Genomic DNA, 17,164 nt, shown 5'->3' with positions numbered 1-17,164 from the left:
TTTTATGCGGCCCCCCAGAGACTTTACCAATTTAAAATTTTTATACTGAATTTTCTGCCCAAGTTCAGGCCCTAACTTAGCGGAAATGTAGGCCAATTGTAACCACACTTTCTGACCATGTTAACAGCTATGCTATGACTCTTGGAAATCCCCTTCCCTTGCATCACTTTTTTCTTCCTGTCTGATATTACTGCACATGTGGGTAAAATCCCCAGTTTTTAGGGAATTTCCCTAACTGACCTGCTAACTGTTGGTTTATAAATCGGTTCATTCATTTAAACACAAGCATGGCAAGTAAAAGGAAGATAGACAAAGAGGGCAGAGAATTTAATAACGATTGGAAATTAAGCTATTTTGTGAAACACCACTCTGTAAATCAGGCTGTCTGCGTAATTTGCAACCAAATTATAGCAGTTCTCAAAGAATATAATATTCGACGGCATTATACTACTCGCCATGCACAACAGTATGACCAGCACAGTGGCCGAGAGAGAGCAGAGAAGTATGAAACACTGTCAAAAAATCTCGCATCACAGCAGCGCTTGTTCACCCGCTACACTGAAATCAGTGAAAAGGCTACAAAGTGTAGTTTGGTGATAGCTAACAAAATTGGCCAGAGGCAGCTGCCATTTCAACATGGAGAATTCGCAAAAGAGGTAAGTTTATCTCTATTTCATCAATATGCTGAATATTACCGGTTCTTGTTTGGGTACCATTTATATGTGTATTATATTTGCATGCATTTTATGTTTTATTTAAATTTATCAGCATATTCAACAGCACATGAAAGTATTGTTATTGACTATTGTATTGTAGGTACTGACAGCATTTGTGGAAGAGTTTTGCCTCGACAAGAAAGAAGCACTGGAGAGCATCTCTTTATCAAGACACACAGTAATTAGACGGATTAAAACATTGAGTAAGGACTTTGAGCGCAAACTCAAAGAGGTTGCAAGCAATTCTATCTACTTTAGCATTGCGCTTGATGAGAGTACAGATAATTCAGACATAGCACAACTTGCCATCATGGTCAGAGGTATTGATGATCAGTTCAGCATCACAGAGGATTTTCTCACAATGAGCAGCCTTCACGGCACCACAACTGGTCAAGACATATTCGACAACCTGCTCAAAGAACTTAAAGATTTCGATCTACCACTTGAGAAGTTATCAGGGATATGCACTGATGGTGCGCCGGCAATGACTGGAGAACACACAGGCTTAATTGGCTTGCTGTTGAAATCCAGAGTGTGGAATGTCCCTCCTATCATGTACCACTGCATCATTCACCAGGAAAATTTAGGAGCACAGCACCTTAAGATGGGACATGTCATGGAATTGGTTGTATCCACAGTAAACTACATAAGGGCTCGAGCTTTGAGCCACCGCCAGTTCAAAGAGATGCTGAAGGAGATTGAAGCAGAATTTCAAGACGTGACATATTATTGTAAAGTGAGATGGCTCAGTAGTGCAAAAACACTTCGTCGGTTTCTCAGTCTTTTAGATCCCATCGAAACTTTCATGAGAGGCAAAGGACGTAACCATGAAGAATTCAGAAATGTGGCATGGATAAATGATTTGCTTTCCTGGCAGACATTACTGAGCATATGGCGGATCTCAACTGCAAACTACAGGGAAAGCAGCAGCATGTATCATCTCTGTGGAGCCATATAACAGCTTTCCGGTGTAAATTAAATCTGTGGGTCGGTCAACTTCAAAATGGAAACTGCACACATTTTAAGAGTCTGCTGGAGCGACAACAGAGTGTTGAAAATCATGTCAGTGCAGAGCCATATGCAAAGCTCCTGACTGGCCTTGCTGCTGAATTTGGCAGAAGGTTTGCTCAATTTGATGGCACTTGCATGCATATCAACATCTTTGAAGACCCATTCTCAGTTGACGCAGAAGAAGCATCTGCTCCTCTACAAATGGAACTGATTAATATTCCAGCTGATAAAAGGCTGAGCCAGCATCACAACAGCCATGAACTTGTAGAATTTTACCGTGATTTTCTTCCAAAACAAAGATTTCCAGGCCTATACAAACACGCTTTACTCATGGGCAGTTTGTTTGGCTCGACTTATCTATGCGAGCAGTTCTTCAGCCGTATGAAGCATACCAAAAATAAATACAGGACAACTATCACTGATGAACACTTGACCCAGAAACTAAGACGGGCTTTCTCAGCTACTCAGCCTGACATTGATAGAATAGTCAGAGAAAAGCAATGCCAAGTATCACACTGAAATATCTAATTACATGTTTTAGTGTTTGTTACTGTCCATGAAATGTTCAATTTATGTACCTGTACATGTATATCTCATTTACTTTAGTTGTACAATTTATTTTACTAACCTAAATAAAGTTTACTGTAAATAGCACTGTAAATCTTAATTGATCAGTTCACGGAACTCTGTGTGCAAACAAGGAGTATAGCAACTTTGACCTAACTTATGTAGATGTAATCTCAGCCCCCTGCCTACAGATAATTTTTCATATTGGCCCTCACTATGAAAAGGTTGAGCACCCCTGAACTAGCTGCATTACCCAAGTTCGGGAACAGATTTACGTAAAGCAATAGTTTTATTGAGCGTTGTCTTTCATACTGTAAAACAACTCCAAATATGCAATCTAATGAAATTTTTGTGCTGATCTGACTGCATACTATGCAGTCAGATCAACACAAAAATAGTGCATACACATATGCAGTTATACAAGCCAATAATGTTGGAAAGACCAATGGAAATATGCAATGGGTTTTACAGCTAGTCTACAATGCATCAGTCTCGAACCAATCAAATCGGAATTGTCCTAATTTTGTACACAGAACTGATAATGAAATTGACATTGCTAGGCAAACTGAAGTTCTTCAAACTGGCAGTATGAAAAGTTTTACATATTTTAAGAAATTATAGAAAATATTTTGCTATTGCACTGCTTAGCTATCGCCAGCATTTATTGAATTGAGACTTCTACATGCTTGAAACACTAATCATGACTCACCAGTTCTTCATCTATAGCCTGTGTTTTGACATGGTATATACAAAGTGTGCAGCAGTAATGTGGTCGTATTGATAAAATTTATTATCAATAAAATCTACTATATAAACTACATATATGGCCTCTCGCCTTTTCAACGTAAGGCGTTACATCTGGAGCATTTTGGGACATTCGTCCCATAGAAAAATTTGGCCCTATACTGTGTTGCAGGACTGTAGTCAAGTGCGAAGTTTTCTGTCCATACGCGTCGCCTGGTAGCAGCTGCTCTAGTTAGTGCATCTCGCTGTTGTTGCCGTTTCATCTGCTCAAAAAATGCAGCTTGCCGAGCAGCTGTTGTAGCAAGTGCATCATGTTCTTGTTGCCGCTGCATCTGCTCGGAGGTTTCTGCACGTCTGGCCGAAGTAGCGGCTGCTCTGAGCCGTTTGAGTCGCTGCTGGGTCGGTTCAGTAGTCTCTGCACTTCTAGCGACTGCAGCATCTATTCTGGCCTGCTCTCGATGTACCTGTGTTTGTTTGGCGGTTTCTGCTCTTCTAGCAGCTGCTATTCTGTTTCGTTGTAGGCGTAGCTGTGTTTGCTCTGCAGTTTCTGCACTTCTAGCAGATGCAGTAGCTATTCTGTTTTGTTGTAGGCGTAGCTGTGTTTGCTCTGCAGTTTCTGCACTTCTAGCAGCTGCAGTAGCAGTTCCGCTTCGTTGTGGGCGTAGCTGTGTTTGCTCTGCAGTTTCTGCTCCTCTAGCTGCTGCTTTGCGAATTCGGTCTCTTCCTCTACGGGAATCAATCTGTTCTTGCGTTTGGGCAGTAGGCTTTTTGGAAGGCATTGCACTGCTTCAAGAATTTATAAAATTGAATGAGATGGTGTGCTTTTTTGTAATATACACTGCTCACTTTTTTCTCACCGTCGCCTATCGCAACGCTCGCAGTGCCCGCGCAAGTTCTGTAGTAGCTGTAGTCCTGTAGTACTCGTAGCTGAAAAAAAGTAAAAGTAACTCAGCTGCGGAAGAAAATGAACATGTTTACTATCACAAATAGTGGCAAATCCAACGCTTTCACCCGTTTCACCAAAGTAGACTACTCATTTATGCATTTTTTATGGTCGACCGCCGTAGACGCATATTTGCGACTTTCCCAGCAATTGCTAGCAACTGAATTTTATTATTCGTTGATAACATAACCAATGATCTTTAAGACTTTTATAGTAGTGACAGTGTTGTCCAAAGATTTCTCTATAAAATTAGCCTAAAATTTAATTTTAAATCTTCGTTTGAGAATTTCCAACTTGAAAACGAAGATTTTTTGTGCGAGTTCAATAAATGCATTCGAGTTAAAAAAACAAATAACTACTTATGTTGATGAAATCATTGACGATTCAGAATTTTGTGATTACACAGATAATTAAAACGCACAAAGTATAGACACAACAAATTTTTTGTATAGCAGTGTTTGTTAACATGTTGGCAAAATGAAATATATAACCAAAACAAACGTTCTAGATCGAGTTTGAAATTGAAAAAATAATGTATACATATTAACCAATATCGGCAAAATGGCTGGCAGTAGGCCGATAGCTAAATTTATACACGAACGCAAGTGAAAGGGTTATGTAGTGGAAGTGTGGCAACTCATAGACAATACAACATTGATTAAGAAATACTTACCTTTTTTATGTAGAAATTTAGTAGGAGAGAACTGCGTTTTCCAGTGACCGCAAGAAACCAACGTTCGAGTGACCGTCTCGGTACACGTTGGCAGTAAAAATTAATCGCATGTAAATTACTATTCATTAATTTACTTTATTTAATGATTAGTACATTTGCATAGCTGTATAGGCCGGCGAACTCAAGACGGTGCTTTTTAACATGGCAGCAAATTTGCTGTTTCAAACGCTCCAGTGTCGTTGGGCGCCGTAAAGAGGCGGGCGCTAGCCGGAGATGACGTGTTTTGTGTAAAACCGATGAATAGGTTATGTATTAATAGAGGCGTGTATTAACCCTCGATTCCCGTTAATGCGCCTCGATACCTAGTAGCAGGTAATAGTCCGAAAAGTACGGTACTCTATAAAGCGGACAGACAGATGGACAGATAGATAGACAGACAACGATTGCCGTTTATATAGTAGATATATAAGGATAGTAACTGTGATGTTACCTTTACTAGTATATACTATCAATTAGTTGTACATATCAGAGCTAAAATAATATATAAATCTATGTAAAGTTAGTAACCTTTAAGGTACTTTTAAAAAAAGTGACACAACGAATTTGCTCTTGGATAAATTTGCATATTTTAATATTTTCAATTACTTATGACAGAAAAAGCCGAGTATACTGATAAAAAAACTAGGATTCACAAATGATCACTGGACAACTAACCCTTCTGTCTGGCCGACCAGTTCTTTTCCAAAGCCTTCAGCACCTGGCACCACTGGCACCACTGAGATGCATGGAACCACTGGCACAACCGGCAATCCTGGCACCACAACAGTTGACCCATTTAGGGCATGCCAAACTGCACAAAACTTAACACGTTATTGGAGACTGGATCACAATGGGTCTGACATAAGATCAGGATTTGGGACACATTCCAATGAAGGATACGCTTGTGACTTTCATGAAAACTTGGAATGGTTTCGTTTCACTGGAGCAGCAGGTAAGTCAAGAACAGATCAGCATGATCAAATATTTCAATCAACTTATAAGAGGCTTAACATTACACCTTGGATTCATTTTATAGTTACATGCCTCTCTCCTGTATGGCTATAATTTTTCAGCCCGTTCTCATGAAAAACAACTTCCAATCTAAATTCTCAACCCTTCATTCTCTTCTGCTGAAAATACTACTAAGCTATGTTCACACTAGGTAGGTGCAAAAGCATCTGTGTCAGAATCGACCCTCCAAAAGAATTATCAACCCTTAATGGTATGGAAAGAAAGAACCATTTTCATTTACTCTCTGCATCTGTATCGGTTTTCATGGTCAGCAAGTCTCATCAAAGTATTTGCTTTGCCTCTGAGTTATACATTTCTCTACCATTTATTAAGCTGTCTCTCGCTTTTCAAGCCATCTCCAAACCCAGGTGATACTGCTGCTATATAAACCATCTGCTGATTGTGTACTCCTTCATAAAACTGGCCACAAGTCATTTTACCCAAACTTTTCTTTAATTTTAGCAGACATGCTAGCAGATCAATTGGTAAAAGGATACACTGACCATAAATTCATATGTAGGTTTGTCACACTATGAGTCTACCAGAATAGACTAACATGGCTACTAGACATGAAATAGTCTAGTAATCTCGACGTCAAAACAGTGCGCAAGTGTTTGACAGCTGGCACTTCTAAAACAACATTTACGTAAAAGAATCTTTTCAACTCAGATGAGATTTTTATGTCTTACAATTATAAAGAATTTGAAAAGATGGTTGGAGACTCAAAATAAATATAAAACTGGCTTAATAACAATTTACATTGTATTATTTACATTATATTATCAATATACATTTTGACAATACGAGGCATACAAAACAGAGATTATATATGCTATCTTCATAAGAATAAATATATACACAAAGTCACCCACTGATAATATTACTATTAAAAAAGCCTTGTGAGAGTTGATTTCACTTGTTACCAATAGCAACCATTAACAAGTATGCCAATAACTAACTTTATTTTGACAGGAAACCGGTTTCTAAACACCTGCCCACCGTTGAAGAGTTGTAGAGGTCGGTACTCATTCTGTACTGATTCAGAGATGCCTTTGAGCGTAGGAGTTGTCACTCCAATATTTGTATACTCAAAACATGCAGACGATTGTAGACAATACCTGCATACAGACAATACCCATATATAGTAATATATATTTTAACAAGCTGAAACTTATGAAAGCTAGACGAAGCATATAGAGCGTTTACTTCTAAGCTAATGTCATTATTCACCTGCTTCAACTGTTTTAAGTTTACTTGTAGTTCTGTTAAACTTCAACTGTTACTGACCTTTTATGATGTGTTGTTATTGCTTTAAAATTGATCAGTTTACTAATCACAATAAAATCACATAGTCAAACCTGTGAAAATCATTTTACCAAAGCATTTGATTAAGATAAAAAGATCATTTAGAAAAGAGCATGTGAAAAGCTACTGGGTACTAAGCACTGAGTATTAATAAAGTCAGATATAAGAAGGCATATATATATATGTATATGTATATATATATATATATATGTATATGTATATATATATATATATATATATATATATATATATATATATATATATAAAATTGAGTAAAAATGAAAGTAAAAGTTAAGTTTAAAACAACTTTATTACTAATAGTTTCATATTGCCATGCAATAATCATCAGATAAAATTGTTAGCACTGAAAACGACTTATATATATATAGATGGAAATAAAAGCGTAGGTCTTAAAATACCTAAATACACCACTGATACGTAGGATTAAAATTAGCAAGCAACACGATTTAAAGCCTCAACAATGCAGAAGTTTAAAAGTTAAGTCTTAAAATTGCTTAAAAGGAATTTGCCAGCATGTCTACATGTTGAAACTAGTTCGCAGCGTTTGTTTAAGGTAGCAATGTTAGGATTGTATATAATATAAAATTTCTCATACAGACATAGGTTGCATCTGCCTGTGGTCTTGTTGTATGATGTAGCTCTTTTGACTATGCTCCACTTGATGTTATATTCTATGCCTTGGTCTTTTAAGGTCCATATGTGCTTACTGAGCTCGGTGCTTGATCTTTTCTCTACATTTCTAAAGGTTGTCATATGATTGTAATAGCGTTGTTTGAATGTGGTGTCAGTCAATCCTATGTAATGTTCGTCCGCAGATTGATCATTGGTGGTGACTGTCGCCTTATATATAATTGACTTGCTCAGGCACTTTCCTTGTAGTGGGCAGCCATTCTTATGTCGGCAGTTGCATTCTCTTGGTTCTGTAGTTATAGGGGTCTCATTGTGATGCTGCAGCAATCTGGTATTATGAGCGCTAATGATACTGCTCACATTGTTCATACAGCTGTAGCTTAATTTCACAAAGTTTCTATTGAAGATCTTACGAAGAGCGTGTGATTTAGGGAACTCTGTGTCCAGGATATTAAAGAAAATCTTACCGATGTTATTGGCTACATTTTTGCTGAATGGCGGGTTGTACCATAGTATCGGTCTTCGTCTGGTATTCTTGTCTCTGTTTTGCGCATTGTTTGTCGGGCACTCAATCTAAGCGGACACAAACACAAGCTTGTGTTTCAGCCTGCCCCGACAAACAATGCGCAAAACAGAGACAAGAATACCAGACGAAGACCGATACTATGGTACAACCCGCCATTCAGCAAAAATGTAGCCAATAACATCGGTAAGATTTTCTTTAATATCCTGGACACAGAGTTCCCTAAATCACACGCTCTTCGTAAGATCTTCAATAGAAACTTTGTGAAATTAAGCTACAGCTGTATGAACAATGTGAGCAGTATCATTAGCGCTCATAATACCAGATTGCTGCAGCATCACAATGAGACCCCTATAACTACAGAACCAAGAGAATGCAACTGCCGACATAAGAATGGCTGCCCACTACAAGGAAAGTGCCTGAGCAAGTCAATTATATATAAGGCGACAGTCACCACCAATGATCAATCTGCGGACGAACATTACATAGGATTGACTGACACCACATTCAAACAACGCTATTACAATCATATGACAACCTTTAGAAATGTAGAGAAAAGATCAAGCACCGAGCTCAGTAAGCACATATGGACCTTAAAAGACCAAGGCATAGAATATAACATCAAGTGGAGCATAGTCAAAAGAGCTACATCATACAACAAGACCACAGGCAGATGCAACCTATGTCTGTATGAGAAATTTTATATTATATACAATCCTAACATTGCTACCTTAAACAAACGCTGCGAACTAGTTTCAACATGTAGACATGCTGGCAAATTCCTTTTAAGCAATTTTAAGACTTAACTTTTAAACTTCTGCATTGTTGAGGCTTTAAATCGTGTTGCTTGCTAATTTTAATCCTACGTATCAGTGGTGTATTTAGGTATTTTAAGACCTACGCTTTTATTTCCATCTATATATATATAAGTCGTTTTCAGTGCTAACAATTTTATCTGATGATTATTGCATGGCAATATGAAACTATTAGTAATAAAGTTGTTTTAAACTTAACTTTTACTTTCATTTTTACTCAATTTTACATCGCTCTATTTTAATATTGAGCACTTTCATGCAAGAGACTGTTCATACTGCATCTACTGTATATATATATATATATATATATATATATATATATATATATATATATAGTTGAACAAGCTAAGAGATATTGGTTCTATCTACATGCTGCAGTGTATTTGTATTTCACAATTACTACATACAGACTGCTAATTATTATTATATTCAAAACTGTTATGGGAGTGCAACGAAGTTTGACAAACAATAGTTCATAATATAGCTAAAAGGTGTAGTTATAGTAAACAGGTATTGCCATGATGCAAGAGGGTAATGATTTGGCACTGAAACCATTTCAATTACACAGAGTTAGCTGAACGATTTAAGAACAAAAGTACGTTGACAGCATATAACGTGATGACCAAGACAACATGCAGCTTTTCCAGTACAACACTGCAACTGTGTGATTTGTATAAAAAGAAATACTAAAGGCTATGTAAACATTTAAATCAAAAATTTATTAAACAAAACTGTTAGATATGAAGGATTATGAGTAATACAAAACCTAGTTGTTTTGACTAATGTACAAGATGTATTACCAGATACATTTACATTCATCTAAAACTGTTAATACTAACTTTGCTATATTTAGCTGGTTTTCCGGCTTTCTCATAAATTGTTATAAACATATGACTGTATAGGTTTACATCTATGACGCACTTTGCGTGTCAGTTCTTTATCAAATCTACTAAAGTAATTTGAACACCTTTTTGATATAAAGAGCTAAACATTTAGCTTGAGTCCGACACTCTCAGACTAAACCATAAAGCAGATTGTAAGCTAAAGTTGACTTTCTAAACTTGACTATTTCATTTTGATAATTCCTCTTTTAGCTGACTCAAATCGTAGTGCATTTTAGGAATGTGAAAGCTTTTATGGAAATAAAGAACAGAACACTTTTTATTCAACTATATAGAAGTTTTTAGTAAATATATAAAATATAAGAATAAGCAATTATTGGCTGCCGGAGGCTTTGTATCAGGTGAGTCATTGGCCCTTGAATTGAGTAAACAACATATTTAGGACACTCGCTGACATTCAGAAACAATCTGTTCATGGTAACACATGTTGTAGTCATTAGTCTGTTTGTCTACGCATGTATATATATTTTTTAGGGTAAGACATGTTTTAGTCATTGGTCTGTTCATATTGGTAATGGAAATAAAGCATGACGCTTTCTACCTACATAGTCATACAAGTACAATAGAGTTGAATGCCTGTACCACAATAAAGTAGCTAGAGAACAAACATGCTGTTGACCGCATAAACAGCTAGTAAAAATTACAGATGCTGGTATTTTTATTATACGTCAATTATAGGTTTAAAGCTGTTTTATGAGTTGTGTCCTCTTATTTAAATGAGAGTTACAGACTTTCAACACATCTCACATTACATGACATGAACATACATGTATTCTATACGATACCTAATGATTATTTTGAAAACATCATTGTTAGCTGCTTCAAAAACCTTCCATCTAATATCCATTCTCTTAGCAGAGAAAAGTATTTAAAACACTATAATCTGAACAATTCATTCGATACAGCCATCACTGCTAGAAAACAAACTTTGCATAAAATAAATTTTTCTAACTCGGATAGAACTTTTTAATAAAGTCTTAGAATTACATTAAAATTTGAAAAATGGCGGAAAACTCCAAATAAAAATAGAACTGGCTTAATAACAATTTACCAATATTGACAATATACATTTTGATAATATACATTTTGCCAATATGAGGCACACAAAACAAAGATTATATAATTTATCTCCGTAAGAATAAATATATACACAAAGTCAGCCATTGATTGTATTACTTATGAATAAAGCCTTGTTATAGTTTATTTAACCTGTTACCAATAGCAACCATAAACAAGTATGTCAATGATTAACTTCATTTTCACAGGAAACCGTTTTCTAAGCACCTGCCCATTATTGAATAGTATGGAGGATGCTACTCATTCTGTACTGATTCAGAGATGCATTTGAGAGTAGGAGTTGTCACTCCAATAATTGTATATTCTAGATAAGCAGAGGAGATTTGTAGAGAGTTCATTCAAAATGCAGATGGGATAACATGCTCATGGAAAACTGAATATGACTTTATATATAGATTTCATGGCAGAAAACTTGAAAGATGTGTAGCAGAATTCTGTGGTATGAATTGATCATGAGTTTAAGAGGAGTTACTTAACCTATCAGCATTCCTATACTTACACTTTTGTAGTTTGATTTTATTATATATACAATGTGCTGTCTTTGTTAGTTGTGGTCTCCTTGTATGATATATAGATATTATCTGTATATGGTACAATAGATTTTTAGAAGCTGATACTAATGACTATTAAATGATGCATACAGAAAGATTACTTGTAAATTAATGTTGTCTTATAAGTGTTTAAAAAATTTAAGAAAAAAGATATCAGAAGGCATATAAAAACAAGCTAAGAAGTCTTAGTTCTTGTAAGTTATTAACTTGTAAGTCTAGTAACTTGTAAGTTTATATAACTGTTTACCTTCTGATCCAACTGTTTTCAGTTTACTTGTGGTTCTGTTAACCTTAAGCTGTTATTTATCTTCTATGGTGTTTTATTGGTCTAAAATATATTCATTTTGTAAATCACAATAAAAACAACTAAATCTGCAAAAAAGTGTTTTACAAAGAAGTCACTAGCCGTCATGGTAAATGAATGTTGTTATGGAAGGCAGACTTCAACTGTACAATCAGGATCAATTAAAGAGTAACTTAATAAAATTGATAGGATGTTCATTCAGCGAAGACGATGTTCATTCAAGACGTTCATACATACGTACATATGTATGTATGTACATACATACATACATATGTATGTACGTACCTATGTACATACATACATATGTACATACGTACGTACATACGTACGTACGTATGTACATAATGTACGTATGTACGTACGTACGTACATACGTATGTACATACATACGTACATACTTACATACGTATGTACATACATACGTATGTACGTACGTACATACGTACGTATGTACATACATACATACGTACGTACATACGTACATACATACATACGTACATACATACGTACATACATACGTACATACATACGTACATACATATGTACGTACATACATACGTACATACATACGTATGTACATACATACGTACATACATACGCACGTACATACATACATATATACATACATATGTACATACATACGTACATACATACATATGTACATACATACATACATACGTACATACATACGCACGTACATACATACATTCGTACATACATACATACGTACATATGTACATACGTACATACGTACATACGTACATACATACATACGTACATACGTACATACATATGTACATACATACATACGTGCGCATGTATGTACGTACATACGTACATACATAAATACGTACATACATACATACATCCATACATACGTGCATACATACGTATGTACATACATACATACACACGTACGTATGTACATACGCATGTACATATGTATGTACAAATGTACACGCATACGTATGCACGAACGTACGCGCATACGTACGTGCATACGTATGCGCATATATATGCGCATATGTACGTGCATACATATCTGCATACATATGTATGCGCATATGTATGCCAATTCTAATACATACATTCTATCCCAATTTGTTGCGCAAAAGATGTGCTTTTGGAAAGCATCAGCAATATGAAGATTCATACTAATATCTATGTATATATAGTATTATATATGTATTAGTATACACATACTAATATGTTAATATTTGTATGCAAATAGTTAAGAGACTTGTTTTTTGACGTATAGATAAATCTGACTATTCGAAAGCTAGAAAAGTGAGTCTGAGCAAGTACTAAGAGGTAGAATAACTTTATGACTTTGGTATTTAGAATATGCATAAGACATAGGTTCTACTAGCATGTTACATATTTCCTTCTTCCTGCAACTCTGAGTCATGCACTCAAGGGTTTGCTTGAAAGACTAGTCAATATATGGCTGTAATATTTCTAATCGTGTAAATTTCACATGAAAATGCTTTATGTTGAAATTAGCATTTTGTTTTACATTGGGGTGTATAAATAAGCAGTTTGAAAAAAGACTCAAACTGTAGACAGGAGACATTAAACTGACCATGGGAAAAACAAGCAGACTCAAGTTAATTCCAGCCACAATCACAGGTGGACTTTGTGCTTTGTTGATAATAACAGCCAAGCAAATATCGACTAGGAACTGAATTTGTTTGAACTCAAAAAGCAAATGAGTAAGGACGAAGGATAACTTGGAAACAAATACGGACTTCCTTCAAAGAGCATTTTTAAAGATTTAATGGAATTTGAGGAATATTGAGATGAGAAGGCAAAGACATATATGAATGTTGTTCAGTTCATTACCATGATTTTTTTGCAAACATACAGTCCTTTTTTAAGACTAAAAATCTTGCTAGAAGGTTTGTTCTGGTAAGCAAGTGACTATAGTTGGTCTTAATACTTGAAAAACTACCAGCTGAATAAAAGTTTATGCTTCCAAAATTTTATCTGCACAATTATCTGAATATATTATTCAGACAATTAATATTTTGTAATTGATAATAATTGATATTTTGATAATCCTAAGTCTTCTTTTGATTATCCGAATAATATGCCTATAGTAAGAGTCAATATGCGTGTAAAAACCAACAAAATGAAGGTATGCTAAATAAACGTCTCATCAATTTTACCATGTTGTTCTTTAACTGATCCTAATTGTACAGTTGAAGTCTGCCTTCCATAAGAGCATTCCTTTACCGTGACGGCTAGTGACTTCTTTATAACATACTTCTTGCAGATTTAGTTGTTTTTATTGTGATTTACAAAATGAATATATTTTAGACCAATAAAACACCATGGAAGATAAATAACAGTTGAAGGTTAACAGAACCACAAGTCAACTGAAAACAGTTGGATCAGAAGGTAAATAATTATATAAACTTACAAGTTACCAGACTTACAAGTTAATAACTTACAAGAACTCAGACTTCTTAGCTTGTTTTTCTATATGCCCTCTGATATCTTCAAAAAATTTGTTTTTATAAACCTCAGGGAAGGTAACAGTTGAAGGTTAACAGAACCACAAGTAAACAAAACATTAGTAGCAGAAGGTAAATAAAGACACAAACTGGCAAGTAATTTTTGTATACGCATCATTTAGTTGTCATTAGTATCAGCTTGTTAAAATATACTGCACCATATACAAATAATATCTATATATCATACATTAGTCTGTGACAAACATAGAAATATATAAAGAGTATACGAGTAACAAAGGGAGCAAGTTGACATATGTAATAAAATACTATCAAACTGCAAAAGTACATGTATAAGACTGCTGATAGGTCAAGTAAATCCTCTTAAACTGACGATTAATTCATACCACAGAAAGTTGCTACACATTTCTCATATTTTCTGCCATGCACTCTGTATATAAAGTCATATACAGTTCTCCATGAGCACCTTATCACATCTGCATTTCGAATTAAGTGTCTACAATCGTCGGCATGTTTAGAGTATACAAATATTGGAGTGACAACTCCTACGCTCAAAGGCATCTCTGAATCAGTCCAGAATGAGTACCGACCTCCACAACTCTTCAACGGTGGGCAGGTGCTTAGAAAACGGTTTCCTGTTAAAATAAAGTTAGTTATTGGTATCCTTGTTTATGTTTGCTATTGGTAACAGGTGACATCAACTCTAACAAAGCTTTATTTGATAGTAATAACATCAACACCTGACTTTGTTTAGTCTTTGTTTTGTTTGCCTCTTATTATTGAAATGTATATTAATAATATTGGTAAACTGTTGTTAAGTCAGTTCTATTTTTTGAGTCTTCATCCATCTTTTCAAATTCTATATAATTTTAAGACATGAGAAAATTATATATGGGTTGGAAAATTTTTTTACACAAAGGTTGTTTTTAGAAATGTGATAGCTGTCAAACACTTGCACACTGTTTTGACGTTGTTGTTACCAGACTATTGCTTGTGTAGTAGCCATGTTAGTCTATTCAGGTAAACTCATAGAGTGACAAGTATGAATAAGACACTGACCATTCACTGACCATATGAATTTATAGTCAGTGTATCCATTCATCAATTGATCTGCTAGATTGTCTGCTAAAAATTGAGAAGTCTGGGTAAAATGAATTGTGGCCAGTGTTATGAAGAAGTACACAATCAGCAGATGGTTTATATAGCAGCAGTATCACTAGGGTTTGGAGCTGGCTTGAAAAGCAAGAGACAGCCTAATAAATGGCAATGATAAAAAAGTTTAAGCTCAGAGGCGAAGCAAATACTTCGATGAGACTGGCTGCCCATGAAAGCAGAAACAAAGACTGGGCAAAGGAAAATTGTTTTCCCAATCCACACCAACAAGGTCTGATAATTCTTTTGAAAGGCCGATTTTGACCCAGATGCTCTTGCGCCTGTCTGGTGTAAACATGGTTTGCTAGTATTTTCAGCAGAAGAGAATGAAGGGTTGAGAATTTAGATTGGAAGTTGTTTTTCATGAGAACGGGCTGAAAAATTATAGCCATACAGGAGAGAGGCATGTAACTATAAGATGAATCCAAGGTGTAATGTTAAGCCTCTTATAAGTTGATTGAAATATTTGATCATGCTGATCTGTTCTTGACTTACCTGCTGCTCCAGTGAAACGAAACCATTCCAAGTTTTCATGAAAGTCACAAGCGTATCCTTCATTGGAATGTGGCCCAATTCCTGGTCTTATGTCAGACCCATTGTGATCCAGTCTCCAATAACGTGTTAAGTTTTGTGCAGTTTGGCATGCCCTAAATGGGTCAACTGTTGTTGTGCTAAGAGTGCCAGTGGTGTCAATGGTGTCAGGGGTGCCAGGAGTGCCAGGGGGGTCAGGGGTGCCAGGGGTACCGGTTGTGCCAGGGGTGCCAAGGGAGCCAGGGGTGCCAGGAGTGCCAGGAGTGCCAGGGGTGCTAGTGGTGCCAGGGACTGAAAGCTCTGGAGAAGCACCGGCCAGCCAAACTAAAGGGGTAGTTGTCCAGTAATCATTTTCAGAATCAGCCAATGTAGTACAGGCGACTCCTAGTTTCTTGTCAGCAGAGGCAGCTTTTTCTGCAATAAGAAATTGAAAATATTGTCATTTGACAGTTGATACAAAAGAAAATGCCCTGTGTTGCTCTTCTAAAAGTAACATCACAGTCACTATCCTTATATATAAACTATATATTATTTCAGCGCTGATATGTACAACTAGTTAATAGTATATACTAGTAAAGGTAACATCACAGTCACTATCCTTATATATAAGCTATATATTATTTCAGCGCTAATATGTACAATTGGTAATAGTATATACTAGTAAAGGTAACATCACAGTCACTATCCTTATATATAACTATATATTATTTCAGCTCGGATATGTACAACTAATTGATAGTATATACTAGTAAAAGTAACATCACAGTTATTATTCTTATATATAACTGTGCATATCTTATATTATATATCCTTATTGTACACATGCTAAACATATAATATTATCCAAATCACAAACCTGATAGATATTTTCCCATAAAGAAGAAGCCACCAATGATACACAGAAGAGACAAGCAGGCAAAGATAACAATGGCAGTAATATATCTCTTCTTTTTAAATGTGAGTTCTACAAAAGCATCATAGTATGCAACACTGAAACAGTGTAGATAGGAGATGCAACATGCCATGCACAATCACATATCACTCTTTAACATTGTGGTCCAATACAGTTCTTACAAAAGCCTTCCTTTGAGCAACACATGTACGTTGAAAAGCATTATGTTGATACTGTCTTAAATACTGGTTAGGCAGAGTACAGGTTGTTTTGGAAAAAACTC

At 35.7% G+C, this 17,164-nt stretch overlaps 2 protein-coding genes across 2 annotated transcripts; one reads left to right on the top strand and one right to left on the bottom strand.

Moving 5' to 3' along the window:
• Positions 1 to 287: 287 nt before the first annotated feature.
• Positions 288 to 8,364, top strand: LOC137390752 (general transcription factor II-I repeat domain-containing protein 2A-like). Its single transcript, XM_068077076.1, has 5 exons — positions 288 to 656; positions 817 to 1,537; positions 1,594 to 2,234; positions 5,309 to 5,645; positions 8,267 to 8,364. The coding sequence occupies exons 1-5, from the start codon at positions 288 to 290 to the stop codon at positions 8,362 to 8,364; spliced, it is 2,166 nt and encodes a 721-aa protein (XP_067933177.1).
• Positions 8,365 to 14,296: 5,932 nt separating this feature from the next.
• LOC137385400 (uncharacterized) lies at positions 14,297 to 16,896 on the bottom strand. Its single transcript, XM_068071852.1, has 3 exons — positions 16,846 to 16,896; positions 15,954 to 16,403; positions 14,297 to 14,941 (listed from the first exon to the last, which is right to left on the bottom strand). Exons 1-3 carry the CDS (start codon positions 16,862 to 16,864, stop codon positions 14,682 to 14,684), a joined length of 729 nt encoding a protein of 242 aa, XP_067927953.1. The 5' UTR covers positions 16,865 to 16,896; the 3' UTR covers positions 14,297 to 14,681.
• Positions 16,897 to 17,164: the final 268 nt, after the last annotated feature.

Source organism: Watersipora subatra, chromosome 1, assembly GCF_963576615.1.
Source record: "Watersipora subatra chromosome 1, tzWatSuba1.1, whole genome shotgun sequence".
Taxonomy (NCBI): domain Eukaryota; kingdom Metazoa; phylum Bryozoa; class Gymnolaemata; order Cheilostomatida; family Watersiporidae; genus Watersipora; species Watersipora subatra.
The sequence above is the reverse complement of the archived record's forward strand: the minus strand, read 5'-3'. Positions and strand labels throughout refer to the sequence as shown.

Coding starts and splice junctions, on each gene's coding strand:
- LOC137390752 (XM_068077076.1), top strand. CDS start 288: ATGGCAAGTAAAAGGAAGATAGACAAAGAGGGCAGAGAATTTAATAAC. Junction 1,538..1,593: donor TTTCATGAGAGGCAAAGGAC/GTAACCATGAAG, acceptor CTTTCCTGGCAG/ACATTACTGAGCATATGGCG. Junction 5,646..8,266: donor TCGTTTCACTGGAGCAGCAG/GTAAGTCAAGAA, acceptor CTTGTGTTTCAG/CCTGCCCCGACAAACAATGC.
- LOC137385400 (XM_068071852.1), bottom strand. Junction 14,942..15,953: donor TCGTTTCACTGGAGCAGCAG/GTAAGTCAAGAA, acceptor TTATTTTAACAG/GAAACCGTTTTCTAAGCACC.